General features: G+C 42.5%; 1 protein-coding gene across 1 annotated transcript in view; it reads left to right on the top strand.

The window, feature by feature from the left end:
• The first annotated feature begins 70 nt into the window (after positions 1–70).
• The window catches only part of TTC13 (tetratricopeptide repeat domain 13), a 74,624-nt gene continuing 50,300 nt past the window's right edge, over positions 71–24,394 (top strand). The window contains exons 1-4 of the mRNA XM_081823163.1: positions 71–398; positions 16,049–16,143; positions 19,694–19,769; positions 23,127–23,197. Of these exons, the coding sequence (XP_081679289.1) occupies positions 152–398; positions 16,049–16,143; positions 19,694–19,769; positions 23,127–23,197 (489 nt within the window). The 5' untranslated portion in view covers positions 71–151. The remainder of the gene's footprint in view (positions 399–16,048; positions 16,144–19,693; positions 19,770–23,126; positions 23,198–24,394) is intronic.

Below are 24,394 nucleotides of genomic sequence, written 5' to 3'. Positions count from 1 at the left end.
TCGCGGCTGGCCGAACTGGGACTACAACTCCCAGCAGGCAACGCTACACCCCTTTCCCGCCCCCTTGCCACGGCCCACCTGCCCACCGCGGGTTAAGGCTGGGAGGCCGCACCGTGCGGCGAGGGCCGCCGCACATGCGCCTTGAGGAAAGATGGCACCTGCCGGCTGCTGCTGCTGCTACTGCTGCTGGGGCGGCGCTGTGGCCGCCGGACTGCTGCTGTTGTTGGGGGTCCTGTCCGCCGGGCTGTGCCCGGGCGCCGTGGCCACCGAGCACTACTCGCCGCTGTCGCTGCTCAAGCAGGAGCTGCAGCACCGGCAGCAGCAGGAGGCCCCGGCAGGCAGCGGCTGCAGCCCTCAGTCCGGGGACTGGGGAGACCAGTACTCGGTCGAGTGCGGCGGTGAGTGGGCGGCGGCGGGCGGGCGTGCGTCCCGGTCGCCCGGGGCCGCGGGGGCGGCGGGGCCGTGGGAACGGCTGGCTCCGGGGCCGAGATTCTGGGCCGCCCGGGCCTCGCCGCCGGCAGCCGCGGTGCGGCGTGTGCTCCTGCGGGAGCCGGCGCCGCGAGGTGTCATGCCGGGGCCGCTTCCCGCCGCTCGCACCCATGCCGCTGCGCGCCCTCCTCTCGTAGCCACCGTGGGGAGGGTGGTGAATGGAGAAAAGAGCTGACAGCATGTTACTGCGGCCAGGGCCGCCTCTCCGGAGTCCTAGCAACTGTTGAAAGGGTGGAAGAGAAGATGGCAAGTGGCCCGGAGCAGCCCCGGTACCCGCTCCGGGCCCCGCGGGTGCCGGGGGAGCGAGGGAGGGACCGACGGACGAAGGAGGACCCGGTCCGGAGAGGGGATTCCCTGGCCCGTCTTAGGCCCAGAAATCAGGTTTTCTGACCTCTTGGGTTGATGTCTTGTATTAAACACAACCTCTAAAAATGTGAAGCCTGAAAGAAGGAAGGGAACAAGATTGCAAGCCCATTTTATCTGCTCGTTGACGTCTTGCTTCCAGTTATTTAAGACTGACCTGTGACCTGTCAGGTGTCTCCCAGAGGGCAGAAAGGGCCCTGCAGGCCTTGAGCCTGTGTATGTCAGAGCTGTGTGTGTATTGGAACTAGGCCAGCTCATTCATTAAGATGGGCGCTATTGCCCTCAGCTTAGTAAGTCATGGCAGATGCTTCAGGGTCAAAATACGTGTGTACGGTTTTTTTGTTTTGAGGTTCTCCATTGGGTCTTTTCACCCTTCAATCCCCTCCCTTCCTTTTCCCTTCCTGTCCCTTTCCTCTTCCCTGGAATTCGCTTAAGACTTGCTTTGGAAAGTTCTGGGTCTACCGAACTCCCTAGAAGCTGGCTGGTTGCTTTTATGGCCTGACGGCAGTGTTCTTTACTATTGTGTAACTGGGAAGACAATAAGTAATTTTTAGTTGAGATGAAATGTCCAGATTAGCACACTCTGATTTCCTTTAAGCACAATCTGACTCCCTTAAGGAAATCTCACTCACTGGAGGGTATGTGACTTCTTTATTTTGTAGTAGGCCTTGGCTAGTAATGGTAATAGGGCCAGCGTTGTAGAGTGGGAACAGAGTGGCTTTTACCTCTGTCGCTTTCTGTGACTCTGCACAAGGTAATTGCTTGTCTTTGCAGAATTGCCGCCTCTCTAAATTGAAGGCACTGTTACCTAATTACGGGGTTTCATTTTCTTCACAAGAGTGCTGTGAGGAAAGTGAGAAATAGCCAACACATATGGAGTGCTTGCTGTATGCCAAGCACTAGTATGCGAGCTTTAGGTTGATTAGCCTATTCTCTTAAATCTGTCAGCACACCATTCTCTACCTCATTGGATGGTAACTCCTTTTCCTCAGATGGGGAAACTGAGACACAGTGAAATCATCACCTTCCTGAGGCCCCCCAGCTGTAAAGGGAGGAGCCCAGGCAGGCAGGCTCTAGATGAAACTTTGTCTTAGACGCTAAGTAGTTACAGGTAGGAAACCACATCTGTAGTATTTGCTAGCATATAGGACGTTATTATGTAAATCTTCATTTCCCTTTCCCTCCTGTAGTCATGTGATGCTCACTGGCCCAGGGAGACCCAGATTCTAGGCAATGGAAGATGCAAATCAAGATTTCTATTATGAAATTGCTTGATATTCTTGACCTAGGTGGCTCATTTCACTCTGTGGCATCAGGCTCATGGCAGTGTTTGAGTCCTTATTTGAGCCAGCTCTGACCTGTATTATGCTTTTCTCCTAGATTATATAGGTTTTCATGAACTAAGCATTTGGAAGAATTCTCCTCTCCATTCTACCAGTTCCCTGATATGTGGGAACCATTACCTTGTGTTCTTTGCTTCAGAGGATGAACACTATATTATGAGATTTTAAGCATACTTTATTCAAATGTTTCAATTTTCTATTTATTTCCCCCATGTAGTACTTATTTTCATAGTTTGGAATTACAAAGGTGCTGTTGCAGATGTGTGGCATGAGTCTTTGAGCCAGCCGTCCCTGGGCTGACATCAGTGTCCCGCAGCTGCTGACAGGTGCCAAAGTGGCTGGGCCACTGCCGCTCGCCCCAGTTAATCATTCCCAAAGGCAACTGCTTGTGCTCCTCGGCACTCCGGCTGTTTCTCTTAGCTTTATTGGCTGTGGTACGTGACAGAAGCCCTCTCTATCGGGGTAGCAACTCCCAAAGTGTCTCTCGCTTCTCCCTCCTCATCTTGGGCAAGTAGGTAGAAGCTGGACCCTATGAAACCTGCCCCAGTCCCTCACTGTCCTAAGAACAGATGTAGGAACAAATTCAGGATTTGCAGCTAACCATGTCGTAACCTAGGGGCTCATGTTCTGAATCCAGAACCCCCTTCTGCTCAACAGTAGGGCCTAGATAAGTGCCAGGATCCAGAACGAGCCATTTCTTCAGAGCCTCACTGTCTGTTAATCATACCATCACTTGCTCCCTTTCCAGCCACAGGGCTGTCCATATCAAGCCAGTCAGGGGACAGACGCAGAAGCCACTTTTCAGAAACCTTCCCATAGCTTTTGGATTCCGATGGCTGATTGATGCCGCTTGGGTCTAAATCTGCACACCTTCTGGTGAGCTGTATGTGTATTCTCGTAAGACAGAACCCCCAGTAATTATAGAGCCAAAGGCAGCAGCTGGTGGGAGCGCATAGGTCTGAACACAGCACTGGCAGTCGCTGTGCTGTGTGGACCACCCTCAAATGGAATCCAGTGCCCTGGGAGCAGAGACAAGCATGGGTGACCCAGGCACCAGGGGTCTCAGCCTGACTTTGCTGTTCCCAGGCCCCCTTCAACTTTCTCTTCCAGCACAATTTTTACATTTTACTTGAAAGGCATGTATAACCACAGACGTCGGATCATTTCTCTGTTTTCCTGGGGGAAAAATAATCTTACTTTTAAAAGAAGTGAACACTGAAATGTACATATTTTTTATTTTTTCTTTTTGTTTTAAAGATTTCGTTTATTTGTCAGAGAGAGAGCAAGCACAAGCAGGGGGAGTGGCGGGCAGAGGGAGAAGCACGCTCCCCGCCGAGCAAGGAGCCTGATGCGGGCCTCGATCCCAGGACCCTGGGATCATGACCTGAGCCGAAGGCAGATGCTTAACAGACTGAGCCACCCAGGTGTCCCCATATTTTTCAAATAAAAATAAATTTCCTTTCCTTGTTACCTTTGCCCTGTTTGTAGTTTGGAATTGTGGGAAGAAATAAGGAACAGGAGTTTTTCCCCTAGTTTTATATTTATAAACACTATGTACATTCTTATTTAATCCTCTCAGCACTGCAGCAGGTACTGTTTTTATCCCCGTTCCACGGTAGAACGTAGAGCCAGGGTTTGAGCCTGGCCTTCTGACCCTTTGTGTATTATTTCCTCCGTAATATTTCCCTCTTAGAATAATTTCTTGTCAGTATTAATGATCAAGTCCTATACCCTTCACCTTTGTTGAAAGTTACATTCTTAAATAACTTGTAGAATTTTATACGGACATATATGGAAGGATGCTTTATTGCACTTAGTATTTTGAACTATAGCGCTAGAATGAATTTTTTTTTCTTTTTAAGATTTTGTTTATTTATTTGAGAGAGAGACACAGTAAGAGAGGGAACACAAGCAGGGGGAGTGGGAGAGGGAGAAGCAGGCTTCCCAAGGAGCAGGGAGCCCGATGCGGGGCTCGATCCCAGGACCCTGGGATCATGACCTGAGCCAAAGGCAGACGCTTAATGACTGAGCCACTCAGGCGCCCCGAAGACTAGCACTGGATCTGTAGAATGGATCTGTTCTTTCACAGGAAAGCTATCTGTGTGCCTACTACTTGCTACTCAGTGTTCTGGACCCTGGGATACAGCACAGCTGGCTAGCTTCCCCGTGTGGAGCCTGCATTCTGGTCGGGGAAGAGATCAATGTGTAGTAGGCCCACTGATAAGTGCCTTGAAGAATAAAAAGTACTGTGCTACTTTGCGAGGGGGCCAGGGAAGGCCTCTGGTAAGGTGGCATGAACAGAGCCCTGGACAGAGTGAGCTTTGAAGAGATCTTAGAGATGTCTTTTTTTTTTTTTTTAAGATTTTATTTATTCATTTATTTGAGAGAGTGAGAGAGAGAGAGCACATGAGAGGGGGGAAGGTCAGAGGGAGAAGCAGACTCCCTGCCGAGCAGGGATCCCGATGCGGGACTCGATCCCGGGACTCCCAGGATCATGACCTGAGCCGAAGGCAGTCGCTTAACCAACTGAGCCACCCAGGCGCCCGAGATCTTAGAGATGTCTTAATTTGATACCCCAGTGTTGTAGATCTGGTAAGTTACGGTCCAGATAAGCTGAAACATGTCTGTCGATTGAAGACTTCATCTCTTTCTCCTCTGCTCTTCCTGCTAAAGCTAAACTGCATCTCATTCAAAGGTGGCATTCATCCTGTATTAGATATATCTACATGTTCTTACAGACTAAGATGTATTTTGATAGTTCAAATGTGTGTACTTCTTGTAATTGTTTGGAAAATACTTTTATTTTCCTTTTTTGAAAATATAATATTTACAGGAACAGTGACTTTGTGATTTTTTTCCTTTTTACTGCCTTCTTGAGACTTTTGTCTGCTCCAAAGTGAGGTAGTCCTTGTACTTGATGTCTTTATGGTGTTTTTGAAATGGCCACCTTCATCTAGCTGGCCACGTTAGCCCTACCTATGCTTAATGCTTCAGTCAAGTTCAATGATTAATTTACAACCTGAAGTAATTTTCTTTAGTTTATTGAAATTAATAATGCAAGATTTGAGCTTATTTTCCCACAGTTCTTTGTGAAGAAAAGAACATTTGCGTCTGATTTGGGAGGTGTTAGCTGCCAGAAAAATAAGGAAGTAGCTATAAACCTAACTGTGTTTGACAGTCACTAAGACTTAAAGATTGTTCATATATCTTTCTTAACAGAGGAATCAGTTATTTAGATAGATGACATCGGTCTTATTGCTCACAGCACTTAAATCATTGCTATGCCTTAGAGGTGGCAGGGAATCAACAGAGGGACACTTTACAATGAGAGCCCTTTCCTGTTTTGTTCTAGCTATGGGGAAGTTAAGGACCAAATTTTATGCTCAGTCGTGGTAACTGTGGTAACCCTTACTGTTATATTTGCTTGATCCTTTTCCTCTTGGCCCTGATTTTCTTTGTGTGTTATCATATATAGTTTTGTAGCAAATCTCTCCCAATCTTTTTTTAAGGTATACACAAGTAAATTTGCCAGTGTAGGGTAACCAGCTTATTTTGAGTGCAGAGACCAAGGCATAGAGCGGTAAAGAGATTTATATCCCCCAGCCCTGGGCACTGTGGTATTGTCTGGAGGATGCTTGCCTCTTTTGCTACCTGAACAGCATCTTTCAGAAAGTTTCTGCTTTAGGAGTTGCTTTTCGTAGCATGAACCCCTGTGAAGATGATAGCTGTGGTATTTGCGTACTCATTAGCTTTCTCAAATAGATCTATTGTTACTAAGAATTACATTTACCTTTTAAAAGTCTGTACACTGGTAGACATGTTCAGCTTTGGTTACTGAGGGTTCGTTTTCTCCCCTGCTCTGGATGAGGGCAAAAGATATGTGGCCTGGGTTTTAGAACCTAACCTATGTGGCCTAGGCATACAGGAAGTGGCAGAGCACTTTGTGTATACAGACTTTTCAAGAAGTTCTATAGCACGTAGGCATGGCTTGGCTTCACTGCACTCCCTAAATACTTGGCCAACTGACTGACTTCTGAAGCTTCCCCTTTTCACAATGTGGTGTTTTAAAGAGGTCATCTTATCTTTTTGTTTGGGCTTGTTATCTTGCAGATAGAATAAATGCAAAATTTATTGAAGTAGCAGAATTTTAATACTTTTCACTCTGCATTAATGCTAACATTTTCCTCTGTTAACCTTTTTTTAAAGTTTTTACTTTTTATTGAAATGTGACATACATGCGGACAAATGTGTCACTGGTGTTTACTTCATGACTTTTCACAAACTGAACAACCTGTGTAACTAGAAGGAATCCCAAATACATAACTGATAGTTGTTTTTAAGCTTGCTGATAAAGTCTCATTCCACATTCCCCTAGTTTGATTTGGAGATAACTTGGTATGACTTTATTTCTGGTTCAGGTATCAGCACAGTGGATGTGCACCACTCAGGTGCTGGTGTTTTGTACGTAGACACTCAGAAATCCTGCGCCAGACGGTCTGCCTCTTCTGCACGGAAGAGCAGTTGAGTCCTCTTGTGACCTTTTCCTGCCTGTGTTTGGGGTGTTCACAGTGACTCTGGGGGTGCCTGGGTGGCTCAGTCAGCTAAGCACCTGCTTTCGGTTCAGGTCATGATCCCAGGGTACGAGATCCAGATCGAGCTCCACGTTGGGCTCCCCGCTCAGCGGGGAGTCTGCTTGTCTCTCTCCCTCTGCCGCAACACCGCCCACCCCCCTGCTTGTGGGCAGGTGCTCTCTCTCACACTCTCTCTCTCTCTCAAATAAATAAAATCTTCAAAGTGACTGTTCCCTTTTCACTAAGGTTTTCACATCATTGCCTAGATTTGCTTCAGCTTTCCCAGTAGAGTTGATGGTATTTGACAGCATGTGTGGGTTTATGAAAAAGTCTTCAGCTCTTAAAAGTATGTGTCACTTGAAGCATCTGCTGTGTCTTCAATCCATGCTACAACCCCAGGCTAAGTGAGTAGCCTTTGTGGCTAAGGCTGGCTGCTCACTTTGCTGGCTCCAGCGCCCCCCACCCGGTTCTCTTCTTGGATTGATGCCACATCATTTGCTTCCCTGCCTCCCTTTCCATTCTGTGCAGCTGACCAGCTCCTTTTCTTCTGGTTGTATACATTCTGTACATGTGTTAATACTTTTGTGTGGGTCAGTACAGCTTTGATCAGATTATACTCATGCTTGGTTATAAAGCCATTCTGTCTCTTTTAGATGCCCTTTGCAGATCTTTGTTCTAATGGATTAATTATATGTTGACCTTATAATCTAATTCCCAGTGGGCAGCCTCTATTTTCAAGTTGTTTTATGATAACTTACACATCTCAGGTACAGATGAATAATATTTTGTTAGAGCAAAAGAAGCATATGAATTCAGAGGAGGAGAACTTTTCCTCCTCCTGCTTTTCCTGTTATTACTTCTAAAAGAAACTTACCATTTGGGACCATCAACCAATGTGATGTACAAGGTCCTCAACAGTGGTTGTCTTACAAATGCAGAAATTGATAACAGCAAAAGGCAGTGTAATTGATGCTGCCTTGCAGCTGCTTGGCCTTCTGGTAGCTCCTCTAGCCACAGGAATGCTTATGGCTCTTCCCGGGTCACCCTACGCCTCGGACTAGAATTGCCTGACTTCCAAGTTCTAGCCTATCCATGGGAAAAGCCCAGTCATCCTTGTTTTCAGGTGAACTTGGCACACTTCTATAACTAGAGCAAGGTGGTCAAGTGGTGAGTGCAGCCCAGCAGCTGTTGAGTTCCTTATAAAACGTCTTCCTTCAGGAATTGGCTCTGGGTTTGCTGTTTACAAGCTTTCAGTCAGTTTCACCTGCAAATGTGAATGTATGACAAATACCTGCAACTTCCAAAGCCACGTCTCCTTGCCTCACGAGGAGGTCATTTGATTTGATTGAGAAGGAAGCAATCAGAAGAGAACTTCCCCAGCATCATAGCTACAGCTTGCCAAAGGCTCTAGGCTCATCTTTTGCCTCTGGTCCTGTCTGGGTGTGGACTTGTTGGAGCCTCCTTGAGTGTAGCCCTCTTCTTGTGCGTGACATCTCATTCCCTCTTGTCTTCCATCAGCATACAAATGGCTATAATAGCTCCTGTCTAGAAAAAACAGGGAACAAAGACAGGACCACACATCCTTCCAGCCGCCTCTCTTCTCTCTGCTTCCTTTATAGCAGAATTCCTCAAAGGAGATGTTTCTGTGCAGTCTCCACGTCTCCATTTTTTCTTGAACCTACTGCAGTCAGCTCCTTGTGCCTCCACCAAAACCAATCTTAAAATCAGCTGTCTGTGGGGTTTGGAAGGGCAGGAAAGAAGTTTGGTGGCATTGCTCTACCTAAACCATCTATTATTACGACCCAGCACTGGCAGAATGGGTGGTGACGAGTGGACTATGCCACCTCTGTTGATGTGGTGTCCTAGAGCACGATGTGGCCAGCCTCGCCTTTGCAATTTCTTCATCTTGTGACCTTAAACACATCCATTAACACTGAGCTCATTTCCCCATGTGTGTGATGAGCCTAAGGTGTGTTTTACCTACCCCAGAGGTTGGAGGACCAAAGGAAAGAGTGTTGTGAGAGCATTTTGAAAGCTGTAAAGTGCTGTAAAAACCAAAATAATCTTAAGGAAAGAAGGAAGAAGAAATGGGGGCGCCTGGGTGGCTCAGTCATTAAGCGTCTGCCTTCGGCTCAGGTCATGATCTCAGGGTCCTGGGATCGAGCCCCACATCGGGCTCCCTGCTCAGCAGGACGCCTGCTTCTCCCTCTCCCACTCCCCCTGCTTGTGTTCCCTCTCTCGCTGTGTCTTTCTGTGTCACATACATAAAAAAAAATTGCTAAGAAGGAAGAAGAAATGAACAGCAAAACCCTCCGACAATTTTAGCCTAGATATGTATACAGTGGACCCTTGAAGAATGTGGGGGTTGGGGCACCCTTCCTCCCCCACCCATGTACATCTTCTGACCATCAAAAATCCATGTACAACTTCTGACTCCCCACAGAAACTTTACTAATAGCCTGTTGTTGACCGGAAGCCTTACTAGTGACAAGTAGTTTGATGGACACGTATTTAGTGTATGTATTATATACTATATTCTTAGAATAAAATAAGCTAGGGTAAAGGAACTGTAGTCAAGAAAATCATAAGGAAGAAAAAATACATTTACAGTAGTATACTGTATTTATTTTAAAAATCTGCGTGTAAGAGGACCCACGCTGTTCAAACCCAACCATTTCCTGTGAATTGTGGGCATTATATCTCCTCACAAAAGCCCTGGGAGGGTATGTGGTGGTAGTTGTTCCTGTTTTACAAATGAGGAAACAGGCTAAGAGATACGAAAGGACTTGTGCAGTCAGCCAGCCGGTGAGGCATCTGATGGGGGTCAGTCTGGCTCCCCAGCCCACGCCCTGAACTCTGGAGCTTTGCCTCCAAGCTAACCACTCTTCCTCTGACTTCACATTTGATTAGCTTTCAGTATAAGAGCTGGTTCTTTGAAAATACTGGTAATGTTTAGACAATTATCTAGCAAGGCTCATCAAGAAAAGTGAGAAGAAACAAATATTTGACTTTAGGGATAAGGGAGTATAATGGAAAATGAGAATCATTGTAATAACTCTGTATAGTTTTATGGCAAAGATGTAAAACAATTCAAAGAAATGTTCTTCAGACAGTTCTTTTTTTTTTTTTTTAAGATTTTATTTATTTATTCATGAGAGAGAGAGGGAGAAGCAGGCTCCCAAGGAGCAGGGAGCCCGATGCGGGACTCGATCCAAGGACTCCGGGACCATGACCCGAGCCGAAGGCAGACGCTCAACCGTCTGAGCCACCCAGGCGCCCCTTCAGATAGTTCTTTAGAAAAAAAGGCAAATTACCAAGTTGATTTACCCTCCTTCTCTTAAATACCTTGCCCCCACCAGGGTCAGCTCTGTTTTTCTTGTCAAACTTAAGCTTCTGGAGCTGTCATTGAGATCCTACCTCCTTCCCCTATTTACTCATCCGTTGTTAAGTTAATGATTATCAAATTCATACCTGTAGCTCTTATCTTTCCCTGGAATTTCCTAACTACATGTGAGACAGCTTCTAGTTGAGTATCTCCCAGGCACTGGGCTCTTGACTGCCCTCTGAAACCATTCTTCCTCTTAAACTTCCCATTTCAGTTAATGGCCCCCGTACCTTGTGTTGCTACACAAACTGGAAACCAGTGCCTTTGTCCTCTTTTCATGCCTAATTTTTCTCGAAGCCCTTTTTTAATTCCTCTACCTTTTTGGAGTCTGACCCTCCATTTCAACCCATTGGTCTCTGCCTTTGTTTGGACTTTTCCTATTTTTTAGCTGGCTGTGGCCTCCCACTTGGCCTCCCTCCTCTCGTCTTCTGGGCTCTTCTCTCCTCACACAACTGTCCATAATCTTTCTTGTGCTTAAGCCTTTGGTGGCTTCTTCATATTGATGAAGACAGGGAGTAAATGAGCTGGAAACTAAGCTTGAGCAACAAGAAAAGGAAAGAAGGGAAGTTGGAAGCAGTGCCTAGAACAAAGCCAGAATAAATGAATGAGAAACAGCAACAATAGAATTGATAAATAGATCCAAGAGTTGGTTCTTTAAAAAAAATAAAATAGATCAACCTGCTAAGGCTAACGCATATATAGAAGAGCAGAGGCAAATGTACTTTAGGAGTGAGGGGCCGTGTGGACAATTGTAGAGGCCATGGGAATTAAGACACAAATGTGGAGAAATCCCTGCTAATAAGATTAAAAATATGAATCATTCAATAAATGTTTAAGAGATGATCTAGAAGAAAAAGATAAGATTCTGTATTGTGTTTTGAGAATATTTCTGTAGTAATTATCTTTAAATTTTACTTGCGGGATGCCTGGGTGGCTCAGTCGATGAAGTGTCTGCCTTCGGCTCAGGTCATAATCCTGGGGTCCTGGGGTTGAGCCTCGCATCCGGCTCCCTGCTCAGCGAAGAGTCTGCTTCTCCCTCTCCCTCTGACCCTCCTCCCCACTCGTGCTTTCTCTGTGTCTCTTTCAAATAAAATCTTTTAAAAATATATAAAATAAAATAAATCTTAACTTGTGTTATCTGAGCAAGGAGGAATACAATGTTTTCCTGATTCTATGGGAATCTATACCATCTAAATACAGGTGGTTGGGTTGTTATTGTAAAATAATCAAAGCCATAGTGAGCTAAACAGTTTTAGATTGAAGAACAAATTTAACCTTCTGTTCCAGACAACTCTGGGTATAGCTGTAACAAACTGTTTTTCTCTCACAGATCCTACCAAACCAGCAAGAGACACTAATGCCAGAATTTAATACAGTTGTGGGGGTGGGGGTGGGAAGAAAGCTATAAAATAGTTATAAAAATCCTAAGTAAAATATTAATAAGCTGAAGCCAGCAATCAGTTAAAGTAATGATGTGCCTTGGCCAATTAGAATTTATTTTAGAAGTACAAACATGGCTCAACTTTTTAAAAAAATTGAATTAATTACCTTATTAGGTCAAAGGAGAAAAATCATATGATTATCATAAAGAAATTTCCAAAAACACTTGATAAAATTCAGCCAGCTTTCCTGATTTAAAATTTTTGGTAAAACAAAGAATAGGAGAATCCTTCCTTTATATGGTAACATACATCAATGTTAACCCATAGCCATATAGAGCATCTTCCCACTGGATGCTTATAAATGTTAAATGAAAAATCTTATCGTCAAAACTTGAGGAAATTCTGGATCATTCAATGAAGTATTAATGTCAGGAATAAGCAGGAGTACTAGTATTGAGCACTTTTTTGGAGGTTTTATCTAGTAAAATAAGATGCTGAATGAGTATAAATATTAAAAAGACCTTGATAATTACATGTAGATGATACAATTATCCCCTGAATAAATGGAAGCATTAATAGAGCTATTAGGAATTCAGTAATGTGGGTAGATAAAATATTGAGCTCTAGCCAGTTAAGACAGAAGATTTACAATATGCTGTCTTTCTGTCTGGACCACTCTGCCTGTCCTACCAGCTGCCCATGGACCTTCCCCTTTTAAATCTGAAACTTCCCTCAGGTCTCCCTTCACTCTCTCCAGCACAGATCCAGAACCAGACTGCCTGGGCTCAACCCCCACCTCCACTGCTTTGCTAGAGGGTAGCCATGGGCAGATTACTTAGCCTCTTTGCCTCAGTTTCCTTGTTTTTATTTTTTTATTTTTTTTTTAAAGATTTTATTTATTTGAGAGAGAGAGAATGAGAGAGAGCAAGTACATGAGAGGGGGGAGGGTCAGAGGGAGAAGCAGACTCCCTGCCGAGCAGGGAGCCCGATGCGGGACTCCATCCAGGGACTCCAGGATCATGACCTGAGCCGAAGGCAGCTGCCCAACCAACTGAGCCACCCAGGCGCCCAGTTTCCTTGTTTTTAAAATGGGGATCAGAAGTGTGCCTCTACCCTGTGAACTCTGTCAGTATGCTCTGATGCTGTTATTCACGTCCTCAGGAAACTGTCCCTGAGTACTGTTTCTCCTGACTATGCTCTAGTCATAAGTTCTTTAAGCTGCTGTGACTAGACATTTCTGTGTGATTTTGATTACTGTTGGTTTCCCTCACTGAACTATAATCTTTTTTTAAAACATATTTTTTCTTGGGGCGCCTGGGTGGCTCAGTTGGTTAAGCGACTGCCTTTGGCTCAGGTCATGATCCTGGAGTCCCGGGATCGAGTCCCGCATCGGGCTCCCTGCTCGGCAGGGAGTCTGCTTCGTCCTCTGACCCTATCCCCTCTCATGTGTTCTCTCTCTCTCAAATAAATAAATAAAATCTTTAAAAAAAACAAAACAAAACATATTTTTTCTTAAGATTTTATTTTCATTTGTGAGAGAGAGAGAGCGAGAGAGAGCACAAGCAGGGGGAGCGGCAGGCAGAGGGAGAAGCAGGCTCCCTGTTGAGCAAGCAGCCCAATGCAGGACTTGATCTGAGGGCCCTGGGATCATAACCTGAGCTGAAGGCAGGTGCTTAATTGACTAGTCACCCAGGCGTCCCTGAACTATAATCTTCATATAGAAGGACAGGGGTCATTTTTGGTGTTGAAGACCACTGAGCAGTGAATGGAGCGTAGTAGATGCTCAACAAATACGTACTGAATCAGTGGTCATCCACCAATTTTCTTTTTAATCACAACAAATCTGAATGTGTAAATTATATAGAAAAATTGTAAAGTTTTGCATAGGTTAATAAAAGTTGAATAAATAGATTAAATTTTGTAAAGAAGTACTCCTCCACTCATTAATCTACAGTTTTAACAATTCTAATAAAAATCATAGAGTGGGGGCCCCTGGGTGGCTCAGTTGGTTAAGCGGCTGACTCTTGATCTCAGCTCAGGTCTTGATCTCAGAATTGTGAATTCAAGCCCCACGTTGGGCTCCACGCTGGGCTCCACGCTGGGCGTGGAGGCTACTTAAAAAAACCCAAAAAGTCATAGAGGGACTTTTTTGTTTTGTGACCTTAACAAAATGAAGTTTATCTGAAGTATGTTGATCCAAATAGCCAAGAAACTTCTGAAAAAAAAAAATGATGAGACTTTGCTTCACATTAAAATGTATGCATTTATTATAAGGGTACAGTATTGAAATAATGTGATATTATTAAAGTCAGAATAAGCAGATCATTATAAGGGATTAGTCTAGAAACAACAGCAAAATACAGGTTTATTGTAGAGAATTAAAATTTTAAAGATATTAAAAATCTTACCTAATCTCACTAAGTTTGAATTTAAATAATGCAGAGGAAAATTTAGTCATATGGGGAAGTGTTTATATTGTTACATTAAAAGGGCAGATTACAAAACAGTGTATCTCCTTCCATTCTTACAACCTAATGATAACAATAGTAGCAAACATCTTTAAGCTCCTTCTCTATGCCAGAAACAGTACCAAATACTTTACTTCTCTCTCTCCTTGTTTAAATTGTCTTGTTTAAATCAAGCACGCCCATGAAGTAGATACTCTCATTGACCCTGTTTTATAAATGAAGAAACCAAAGATTGATGAGGCTAAGTCAGTGGCCAAGAGCTAGTAAGTAGTGGCAGACAACAGGAATTCAAACCCAAGCCGTCTGATATCAGCATTGTCAATACTGAGCTCTTAATTACATTAATTACACCAAAATTTTCACATTGGTTCTCAATGTGTGGTAGTATTCTAAATGACTTTTATTTATGTTTTATGATTTTTCTATATTTTCTAGAATGAACATGAGTTACTCCTGTCATTTTTAAAATACCAGTGTCCATGTGGATGGGACAGTCATCTGTCAGAGCTATTGTCATTGGGTGTAAATAATCTCAAAGATTCCTTAAAAAAAAAAATGTCTAGAAATGGACCCCGGTGACTGTAATGTAAAGGTGGTGTTCAAATTGATAATTTAATAAGTGGCCCTGAGATAACTAGAAAATAGACATTTTCCTCTCTATCTTAGGCCAAAAGGTGTAAACAGTGATAAGACATATGATATATATATGCCACACCTTTGAATATTTCCAAATATAGGCAAGCATTTTAGATGTTGCTTAGAGTGAAGTCTCTCAATTTTGAAATTCTGTTAGTGAGCTAAAGTATAAATGTAGGTTTATTATTATAGGAGTAAAGGGTTATACTAATTCATGATGATTGTAGTACTACCTTTTTTAAGGCTGAATTATATTCTACTGTATGTATATGCCATGATGTATCTATCATCTGTTGAGCTCTTTCTACTGTTTGGTTATTGTAGATGGTGCTTCTATGACGATGCATATACACGTCCTTGTTTGAGTCCCTGTTTTTAGTTCTCTGGGTATATACGCGGGAATGGAATAGTGGGACTGTATGGTAATTCTATGTTCAACTTTCTGATGAGCCAGTAAACTGATTTCCACAGCGGCCACACCTCTTTGTATCCTCATCAGCCGTGCACAAGGGGCTCTAATTTCTCGACATCCTTGCCAACACTTGTGATTTCCCATTTTTGAAAAAAATATAGCCATCCTTGTGGTAATGAAGTGGTATCTCATTATGGTTTGATTTGCAGTCCCTAATTAACAATGATGTAGAACATCTTTTCATGTACTCAGTGGCCGTTTGTGGATCTTCTTTGGAGAATTGCCTATTCCAGTCCTTTGCCCATTTTTTAAAAAAGATTTTTATTCATTTGAGAGAGGGAGAGAGAGCACAAACAAAGGGAAAGGCAGAGGGAGTTGAAGAAACAGACTCTCCTCTGAGCTGGGAGCTCAGTCCCAGGACCTAGAGATCATGACCCAAGCCGAAGGCAGATGCTTAACCATCTGAGCCACCCAGGCGCCCCTCCTTTACCCATTTTTTAATTTGGTTGTCTTTTTCTTGTTGAAATCAGGAGATATTTATATATTCTGGATACTAGACCCTTAGTACATACCTTCTTTTTTTTTTTTTTTAAGATTTTATTTTTAAGTGATCTCTATACCCAACGTGGTGCTTGAACCTAGAAGCCCGAGATCAAGAGTCGCACGGCGCCCCTGTACTTATCTTTTAACATTAGATCTCCCTGGCTTGACTTTGGTTCCCGTTTGTGATTTTTTTTTAATCTCTGGTAAATGCTGCCAGGTAGGAGATGTCTAACAAAGTTATCTTAACAACTACTATGTTAATGACTGGTTGTGAGGATATTTGGAAACCACAGAATGTTACACAGCTATAAAGTGGAAGATAGGATGCCCCTTTTAGTGCTTTTTGCTTTGTCCTTAGTTTGGTTTTGTGGATTTTTCACATTATAATTCATAGTTAGACACCTGAGAGCCATGAATTTAAGGTGAGGAGAATAACCAGGAATGTTTACTTTGCAGAGTCATCCTTTCTGAACTTCCACGACTCAGACTGCGAGCCCAAAGGACCACCACCCTGTGACTCATTGCTTTCCCTCAACACTGAAAAGATTCTGGTATGCATCTTCCATACATGCTTTCTGTTTTTGTAATCTAGAGCCACGATGGTACTGCTTTCAAAAGAAGGAGGTCACCTCTGTTTATCAAGTAGGCTTTGATTCCAGTTGGTTCTACTTGCATAAGATAAAGATAGGTCATCTGGTATTTAGTCACATTGAATTATTATGACTTATGAATTGGATGGTTGATCATTCTAGATCTCATCCATTTTACTTTTTAAGTTCCAGTGAATAAAGGGGAAGATCATGGCTGACCCTTATTTCTAGAAACCTCATGTATTTGAAGGTGTAATGTATCTTATACGCGCCTCCAGTCTCACAGCCTCTGTGAAGCTGAGTGGCTCTTTCAGTGCCCAAGGTTAACATATTTTTTTTCTCCAGGCTTTTTCCTTTAACATCCATGTAGATATTGTTTGCTTCTTTCGTTTAAAATTTCCCTTTAGGATAGTCTTTCTTCTCCCGACAAAGCTTTGCCTTTGCATGTAAGAACTACTAAAAATAGGTAGAAATTGCAAACTAGGAAATGATCAACAGATTTTACCTAATTTCACTGTATAGCAATCAACCTGATATATGGAAAAACTTGAATTAGACTGGTCTCAAACCAGAATGGGCTATCTTGTAAAGTAGTGAGTTGGCCATCACTAAAAACATTTCAGGAGAAATTGGGTGATCCCCACCTTGGATAGGCGATTAGATTCTTAGAATTATTAGGGACAGGAATTCAAATATTTTCTACGTGTTGCATTTCTAGTTTAAGGTGGCACTAGCTAGTAACCTATGGGAGAAAGCTCATCAATCTTGGCCTTTCATTTTCCCTAGGTTGAAAATATGGGAGTCCGACTATTCATTTCTTCATTAATTCTCCAGATATTTATTTTGCACCTATTATGTGCCAGGCGTTGTGCTAAGTAAGTACTGGGAATACCACAGTGAGCCAGCTAGCCTCAGTCCCTACGCTTGTGACTCCTAGTCACTAACCCGGTAATTATACAAATAAATGTAGAAGTATAGCAAAAGGTCAACATAATCTCCGTTAAATTAAGGGGAGCAGGTAGAACAGCTTTCAGGAATTGAAACGTAAGCAGGGACCTGACGGATGGGTTGGAGTTAGTAGACCAGAGAAGTGGGGCTGTGTGCGTAAACTTCCTTGATCAGAGCTTCTCACTGCTGTCCACAGAGGATATCGATAGATGTGGTATTAGAAGTGGGAAAGATTCTTTCTGATCAGGAAATTAATTTGTTCATACTATACTTTCCTTCTCACTTCTTTCAGGTTTTATTTTTAATAAAATAAAAACACTTAGCTCAGATATGGTCTTCAGTATACTCTTGATGTTGTTTGGTAAATGATTTCTTTTTATGGGATTTCATTTGTATTCTTTTCCCATATCTTTCTGCACAAAGGTTTGGCAAATGGGAGACTCTCACTGCATACTGGATTTTTTAAGCACTAAAAGCATTATTCATAGACTCCCTTTCTGGGCCCTAAGCAATTTATTAAGCAGATAAATCTTTTGCATCTGTGTGTTGATCTGTGACCATCTGATAAAGAGGAAAGTCTCGTGTCTGGTCATACCCGGATGTCCATACTGTGAGGTCTTCACATATTGTTAAATCTGCTGCTTCTTAAAGCTGTCTCTCGAGGATCCCGCCAAGACTTCCCATATCTGTGTGGAAGCTCCAGCTATGGAGCAAAATGAGAAGGAGCTGATAGAGTTTCTCTCTAGTCATCAGGGTTTTACTGGAAGAAATTGAGTGTTAAACATTCCCATAGTAGTAGAATTTTCAGATGTTTCCTTTTGTCTGGAGTCCTGAATGGAATGAAGTTGAGCGTTCATCTCAACATGGGCTGCCCTTCTGGCCTATAGCCTTTAACTTGTGTTCTAACCCCAGAGGTAGCTTATTCTTGACCTGCTTTATTTATTTATTTTTAAATTTAAATTCAATTAATTAACATATAGTATATTATTAGTTTCAGAGGTAGAGTTTAGTGATTCATCAGTTGCATATAGTTCATCATGTGCCCAGTTACCCCATCCCTCCCACCCCCCTTCCCTCCAGCAACCCTCAGTTTGTTACCTACAGTTAAGAGTCTCTTATGGTTTACCTCCCTCTCTGATTTCATCTTGACCTGTTTTATAGGCAAACTAAATACTGTGCTGTATCTGAACATCAATCTAGATTTTGAAAGTATAGGGAGTATAAGTGGAAATGCCTTGTTACTGTTATTTGAGTCCGTGAAGCCCAAGGGGCCACAGTTCATTACTGCTAATGAACACCAATTGTTAGCTGAATAGCACATATAGTAGTTGGAAGAGTGTCACATGTAAAATTATTTGGCCTATATATATGCCTTTAGGCGTCTGTACTATGCATTTTTAAAAAAAGGAACTCAGTTAATTGGGATGTCACTGGGTTCTAATCCTGTGGTTTTGCCAAAAACCACAAATCTTTAGTCTCTCACTGTCTTAGTTTTTGCTGTCTCTGGGTATGTACAAGTTTTAGTCATGTCTTAGGAGAATCTGGTGTGAAGTAATCACTTTAATTGTACCCTGTAACTAAGCGTATCACAAGTTAGCATCAACAGCTGAATCTTCTGGTGAAGTCACAGCTGTGGTATCAGATATGATTTGTCTCCAAAACACTACAGAGCCGTCATTACATACAGTAGACCGGTACTGCCTATAAAATTACTGCAGTTACTAAGCTAACTTATTTACTTCGTTTTCCCCTGGTTTCCACTCTTGTTTTAGCTTTCCTGCCAAATGTGCATATGTCTGTATAATTTCTTCGTAGGCAGATCTACTGCCTTCAGTAGGAGGGAGATGTTCATCATCTGCTGTGCTTTTTTCACTAGAATGGCTTGTTTCTTGGTCAGATTTTGTTGGTCCTTTGGTGGCATCATCTCTGTACAACTTGTAGCTCTTATTTCTAAAATATTTTTAGTTTGAAAAACAACATTCTGTCATCCAGCCTCATTGGAGGACTGATGGCTAGAATGTGATCTTCGCAACATGATCGAGGTCATTGAATAGTTTCTGAAAACATGGAGGGAGCCTGAAGCAGCCAGCAGGATGAATCCCTATGGAAGTGAAAAGAAACTTGTTCTTAGAAACAGAACCACTGGGGCACCTGGGTTTCTTAGTCGGTTAAGCTCCTGACTCTTGGTTTCAGCTCAGGTCAGGATCTCAGGGTCATAGGATTGAGCCCTGTTTCGGGCTCTGCACTCAGCACAGTCTGCTTAAGTTTCTCTGTCCACCCCCCCTCTGCCACACTTCCCCCAACTCGTGCTCTCTTTTTCCCTCTCTCAGATAAATGAATAAATCAAAAAAAGAAAGAAACAGATCCACTAATGATAGGGGAGGAGACAAATCAGTCACACCACAAACCATGTGTGTGAGGTACACAATTGGTATTTATTAAAGTGAATATTTTCGTCCATATAAATCAAATGGAGCTTTAAATTTTTTTAAAATACAGGTCTTCATTATAAGCTTTGTCTTCACTTGTGATAAGCTAAAATGTATGTTTGTTTCTGTTTCAGAGCCAGGCCAAGTCTATTGCAGAACAAAAGAGATTCCCGTTTGCTACGGATAACGACAGCACAAATGAAGAGCTAGGTGAGGTTTGAATCTGGGGGAGGGGGTATTCCTGGGGCATTTGCCTAGACTTTATGATTCAGTGCCGAGCAGGTAGGCAGGGTGGTGAGGGAGAGAGAACGCAGACACTGGCTCTGCCGATATGAGTGGTGTGATCTTGGGTGGGGCATTCAACCCTTGTGCGGGTCTGTGCGTTACATGTCAATATAATATGAAATAGAGAAAATACAAGGTCTGGAGAGAATGATCTGTAAGAACCTCTGTTTCTCTGGAAATTAACAATTATGGTAACGAGTCCTTCAGAGTGCTTATCATTCATTAAAGGTAATTTGTGCTGTCATTGAATAGGAACAACACAAAAGTGAAAGCAGAGGAGACTCACTCACACCTACTGTAATCTTCTGTGTAATGTAATAGCTAGGTATATAAGTTAATTTTACCGTGAGGCCCGTCAGTTCTTGTTGGGTCTAAGAATGTGGGTGTGGAAAGGTTGAGTTCATTCAGATCTGCAGAGGGGTCCTGCAGTTTGGCTTGTTGGGGGCCTGTTTTCAAATAGGCTGGTTCCGCCAGGGTCTGATACGCTCATTGTCGAGTCAGCTTGCTGTTGAAGGAATGGAAACAAAATTGAGTGCAGGCCTGAACAGGGCAGCTGGACAGACTTCACAGAAGCATATGCTCTTGCCTGGTGCCTGGTGGCCTGAAGTGCCTTCGGAAATTCTTTTCTATCTAATTTATATATAATTATTTTATCCTTTCTGTGGCCATGTGCATTTTATATTAAGATGGAATACCTCGGGGCGCCTGGCTGACTTAGTTGGTAGATCTCGCGACTCCTGATCTTGGGGTCATGAGTTCAAGCCCCACACTGGGCCTAGAGATTACTTAAAAAAACAAAAAACAAAAAACTGAGCACTTCTTGTATTGGCTCCTTTGCTCTGTTAGTGCAGCTAATTAAGAGCTGACTATTTTGAAAGTATTAATCACTTTTTGGTGATATTCTTTGAGTAGGCTTTGAGAATTAATTACCTGTTAAGAAATCAGATTTGGTCTTTTCTGAGGTCCTTGGGTTCTGGTCAGCCCCATATTCATTTATTAAGTCAGGAATTAAGGGCCCAGGATGTGCCAGGCCTATTCTGTGCTCTGAGACTAATCCTACTAGACCTCTAGGCCCTGAACTGGCTTAGGATTCTTCACATCACGATATTTTTTCCTTGGAAGAGCAGCTTCTGTCAATGCAGGCGTTGCCAGAAGATGTGGAATTGCTGGATAGTAATGATTTCTGTGGGAATTCAGTGTTTTCTCTATGTCTTTGGACTGCCACAACAAAATTTAGATCCTAATAGTTATTTATAGTTTTGCAAGATTTGGATTTTTTTTTTTAATGGATACTTTTGGGTTTTTCTCGAAAAAGTGTTTACTTTTAGATAGAAAGATTTGAAAGCTGCATTTGATTTTATTTAAGTGGAGTTCAACAGCCTAGCCATGGAGAACAATTTAAACATGTTCCTAAGTACAATAATATTTATCCCCTAAAACTGTATTCGTTTTTATGGGTCACTTATTCATTTGTTCATTCAATAGATATTTACTGGTTATGGGGAGAGAGAGAGGAAATTCTAAAACATTAGATCTGAAAGGAATGTTAGAAGATGTTCTACAGGCTTGTTAAGCAAGACCCAGAAGTAGTGAGAAGTGGCTGATCACACCGCTGGTGGGTGGCAGAGCCAGAACCTGAGCCCAGATCTTGGCTTTCTGATATATCGCCATCTTCCTGCCTTCAGAGAAGGACGCATTTACATTTCCATCCCTGTTCATGTAATCATCCAGAAATTCAAACCATTTTTGCAGTCCAGCCCAGTACACAGCAGTTTCGGTACAGCCTTGATTTATTTCAGGGGAGTGTGTTAGGGTGGGTCCCAGAGCAGGCAGCCTGGGTTCTTTGTCTCACCCCACATTGTCTTCGGACAGTTTGTTCAACTGCACTATGCTTCATCTCTTTGTCTTTGAATGGGGATAATAACTGTACCTGTCTCATCGTGATCGAGGAGTAAATGAGTTAGTACGTGGAAATGTACAGAGTGCCACGCACATACCTGTCACTGTTATTTTTACTGCTAATATTCCTGGCCCCCCACCAAAGGTGTCTCTGCTTATCTTGTTATCTGATGCATCTGAATGGTATCCCTTCTTATTATTTCAAATTTGAGGTTGACCTTAATTTATCTTTTCAAAGAAATTACGACAAAAACAGCCCTCTTTATCTTGAAGAATGCCCCCAAAGCTGTTGTCTTATTACGACGTTCAGTGCTCTTGAAGTTTACTTTTCTCAGGTTAGTTACGGGGACACTCTAAGTCTCTTTCTGCATTGAATGTTTTTACTACTTTTAACTCTCAGCAAATTTCAGCTCTTCACGCCAGTAAAAGTTTTAGTTGTCTGTCTCCTTGAACACCTCTTAGGTTCTAGGATTGGAGCATTGCGATAAAGCTTTCTTGCGAAGAAATGTGATAAAAATAGTATCGTGTTGAGTGAGGAATACAATTTTTTCAGGGATATTTGGGGATTTAGGGAGTTAGGGCAAATTTTATAGATGAAATGTAATCTAGACTATCAATAATGTAATAATGTAATATAGATGAAATGCAATCTAGACTATCAATAATTTATTGCATTTTGGACAGGTGAAAAAATTCAGTCCACATATTGCCGTGTATTAAGAGGTTGTCATGGCTCTTATTACAAAATACCAATTACTGACACAATTTGATTAGAAACTATGTATTCATCTTTAGTGTATATATTGGGAAGTGTTTTGACTGTATTCTGAACAGAAGAGGTAGGGAAAAGACCACTGTTGCGTTGCGCTGGTGTGAATTAAACATTCTCTTAATATGTATTAATTTGAGCCTCTGCTTGCATTGTTCTTACTTGGTAACTGGCAGTTAAGTTCAGCACCCCCCAGGGATTGAGCTCTGTGATGCTATTTGGGTATTTCTCATAACTTTCACAGTAAAATCACATTGCCATGTTATGTGGGCTTTATTCAGGCTCATTACTAGCTCTTCTGATGTATTGATAGGAAACATCATAAAGGTTATTTGTATTTGAAAGTGAGTGATGGGCCTAGAAAAAGATAATTACTTCTTGTAGGTGATGTTTTATAGATGGCTTTAATAATTTAAATCTTGAGAGCACTGGAAGACTGATAGCAGGTGCCGAGTGGTGGAAGAATTCAAGTACATCTTACTAACTTCCAAGTTTTCTTTAATTGCTTCTGGTCCTTGGAGCTGCCTGTTAGGACTCAGCAAAGAATTTAGTTACTGATTCTGCTCAGAGATCCTTCATTCTTTCCTGTAATATTTATGTATTTTGTTTCATAGCTATTGCTTATGTGTTGATTGGCAGTGGACTCTATGATGAAGCGATAAGACATTTTTCGACAATGCTTCAGGTAATTTTTCCTTTTAATTATGAAATTTCAAGTTGATAGTCATGACAAAAATAAGGACTTATGTGTAGCTAAAGTACTGCAAGAATACATTGCTTTTAGGATCATATGAGAAGGTAAAGGAAATCAGCCCCGACTGAGCATTTTCTTGGTGCAGGCCTTGAAACAATGCTCTCATTTAATCTTTGCAGTATTAACTTTACTTTAAATAGGAAAATGAGATCAAAGGAGGTAAAGCAATTTGCTCACAGTCTCCCCACCATCAGCTGGAAGACATGGGACACAAATGCAGTTTAAAAGAAAAAAAAACGAAAACTAGCTTAGTTCACTTTCCTCTTTACCGTGCTATCTCCCATAAGATGTGGATGCTGGAAATTCTTGGACGTCCATACGTTTACTTTCCGTGCTGGAGCTGATCTGCATGGTTCCACTCATGGATTTGTTTCTCACCGCAAAGTGTAATTGTGGGACTCTTCAGTGGAAGTAGTGAACCTTTTCTGATTGATGGCTGCATTAAAATCTGGTTAAGATAAAAGGCTTGAACAAACGTCGAAGAGTTGCAAGGGAGACATGTAATGCAGCCTAACATTGTTGGCCTTATATCCCTTATCTTTTTTTATTTTTTTAAGATTTTACTTATTTATTTGACAGTGAAATAGCGAGAGAGGGAACACAAGCAGGGGGTGTGGGAGAGGGAGAAGCAGGCTTCCTGCGGAGCATGGAGCCCGATGTAGGGCTCGATCCCAGGACCCTGGGATCATACCTGAGCCAAAGGCAGACGCTTAACGACTGAGCCACCCTTATCTTTATTTAACTGTGTTCTTGTGGTGCTGACCATTATTGATAGATTGTCGATGTGGCTGTGCAGTAGACTACAGTGAAGAAATGTGGTCTTTAGAGTTGAAGATACCCATGTTCTAATCCCCTTTGAGGCTTGCTAACAAGTTATTTTATTTCCTGGCTCCTGGAGATAATAACCATAACCTCCAAAATTATTCTTTTTTTTTTTTTTAAAGATTTTATTTATTTATTTGAGAGGGAGAGACTGAGAGAGAGAGCACATGAGAGGGGGGAGGGTCGGGAGGGTCAGAGGGAGAAGCAGACTCCCTGCCGAGCAGGGAGCCCGATGCGGGACTCGATCCAGGGACTCCAGGATCATGACCTGAGCCGAAGGCAGTCGCTTAACCAACTGAGCCACCC

Source organism: Leptonychotes weddellii, chromosome 6 (genome assembly GCF_054177405.1).
Source record: "Leptonychotes weddellii isolate Sample4059 chromosome 6, ASM5417740v2, whole genome shotgun sequence".
In the NCBI taxonomy this organism is placed as follows: Eukaryota; Metazoa; Chordata; class Mammalia; order Carnivora; family Phocidae; genus Leptonychotes; species Leptonychotes weddellii.
The sequence above is the reverse complement of the archived record's forward strand: the minus strand, read 5'-3'. Positions and strand labels throughout refer to the sequence as shown.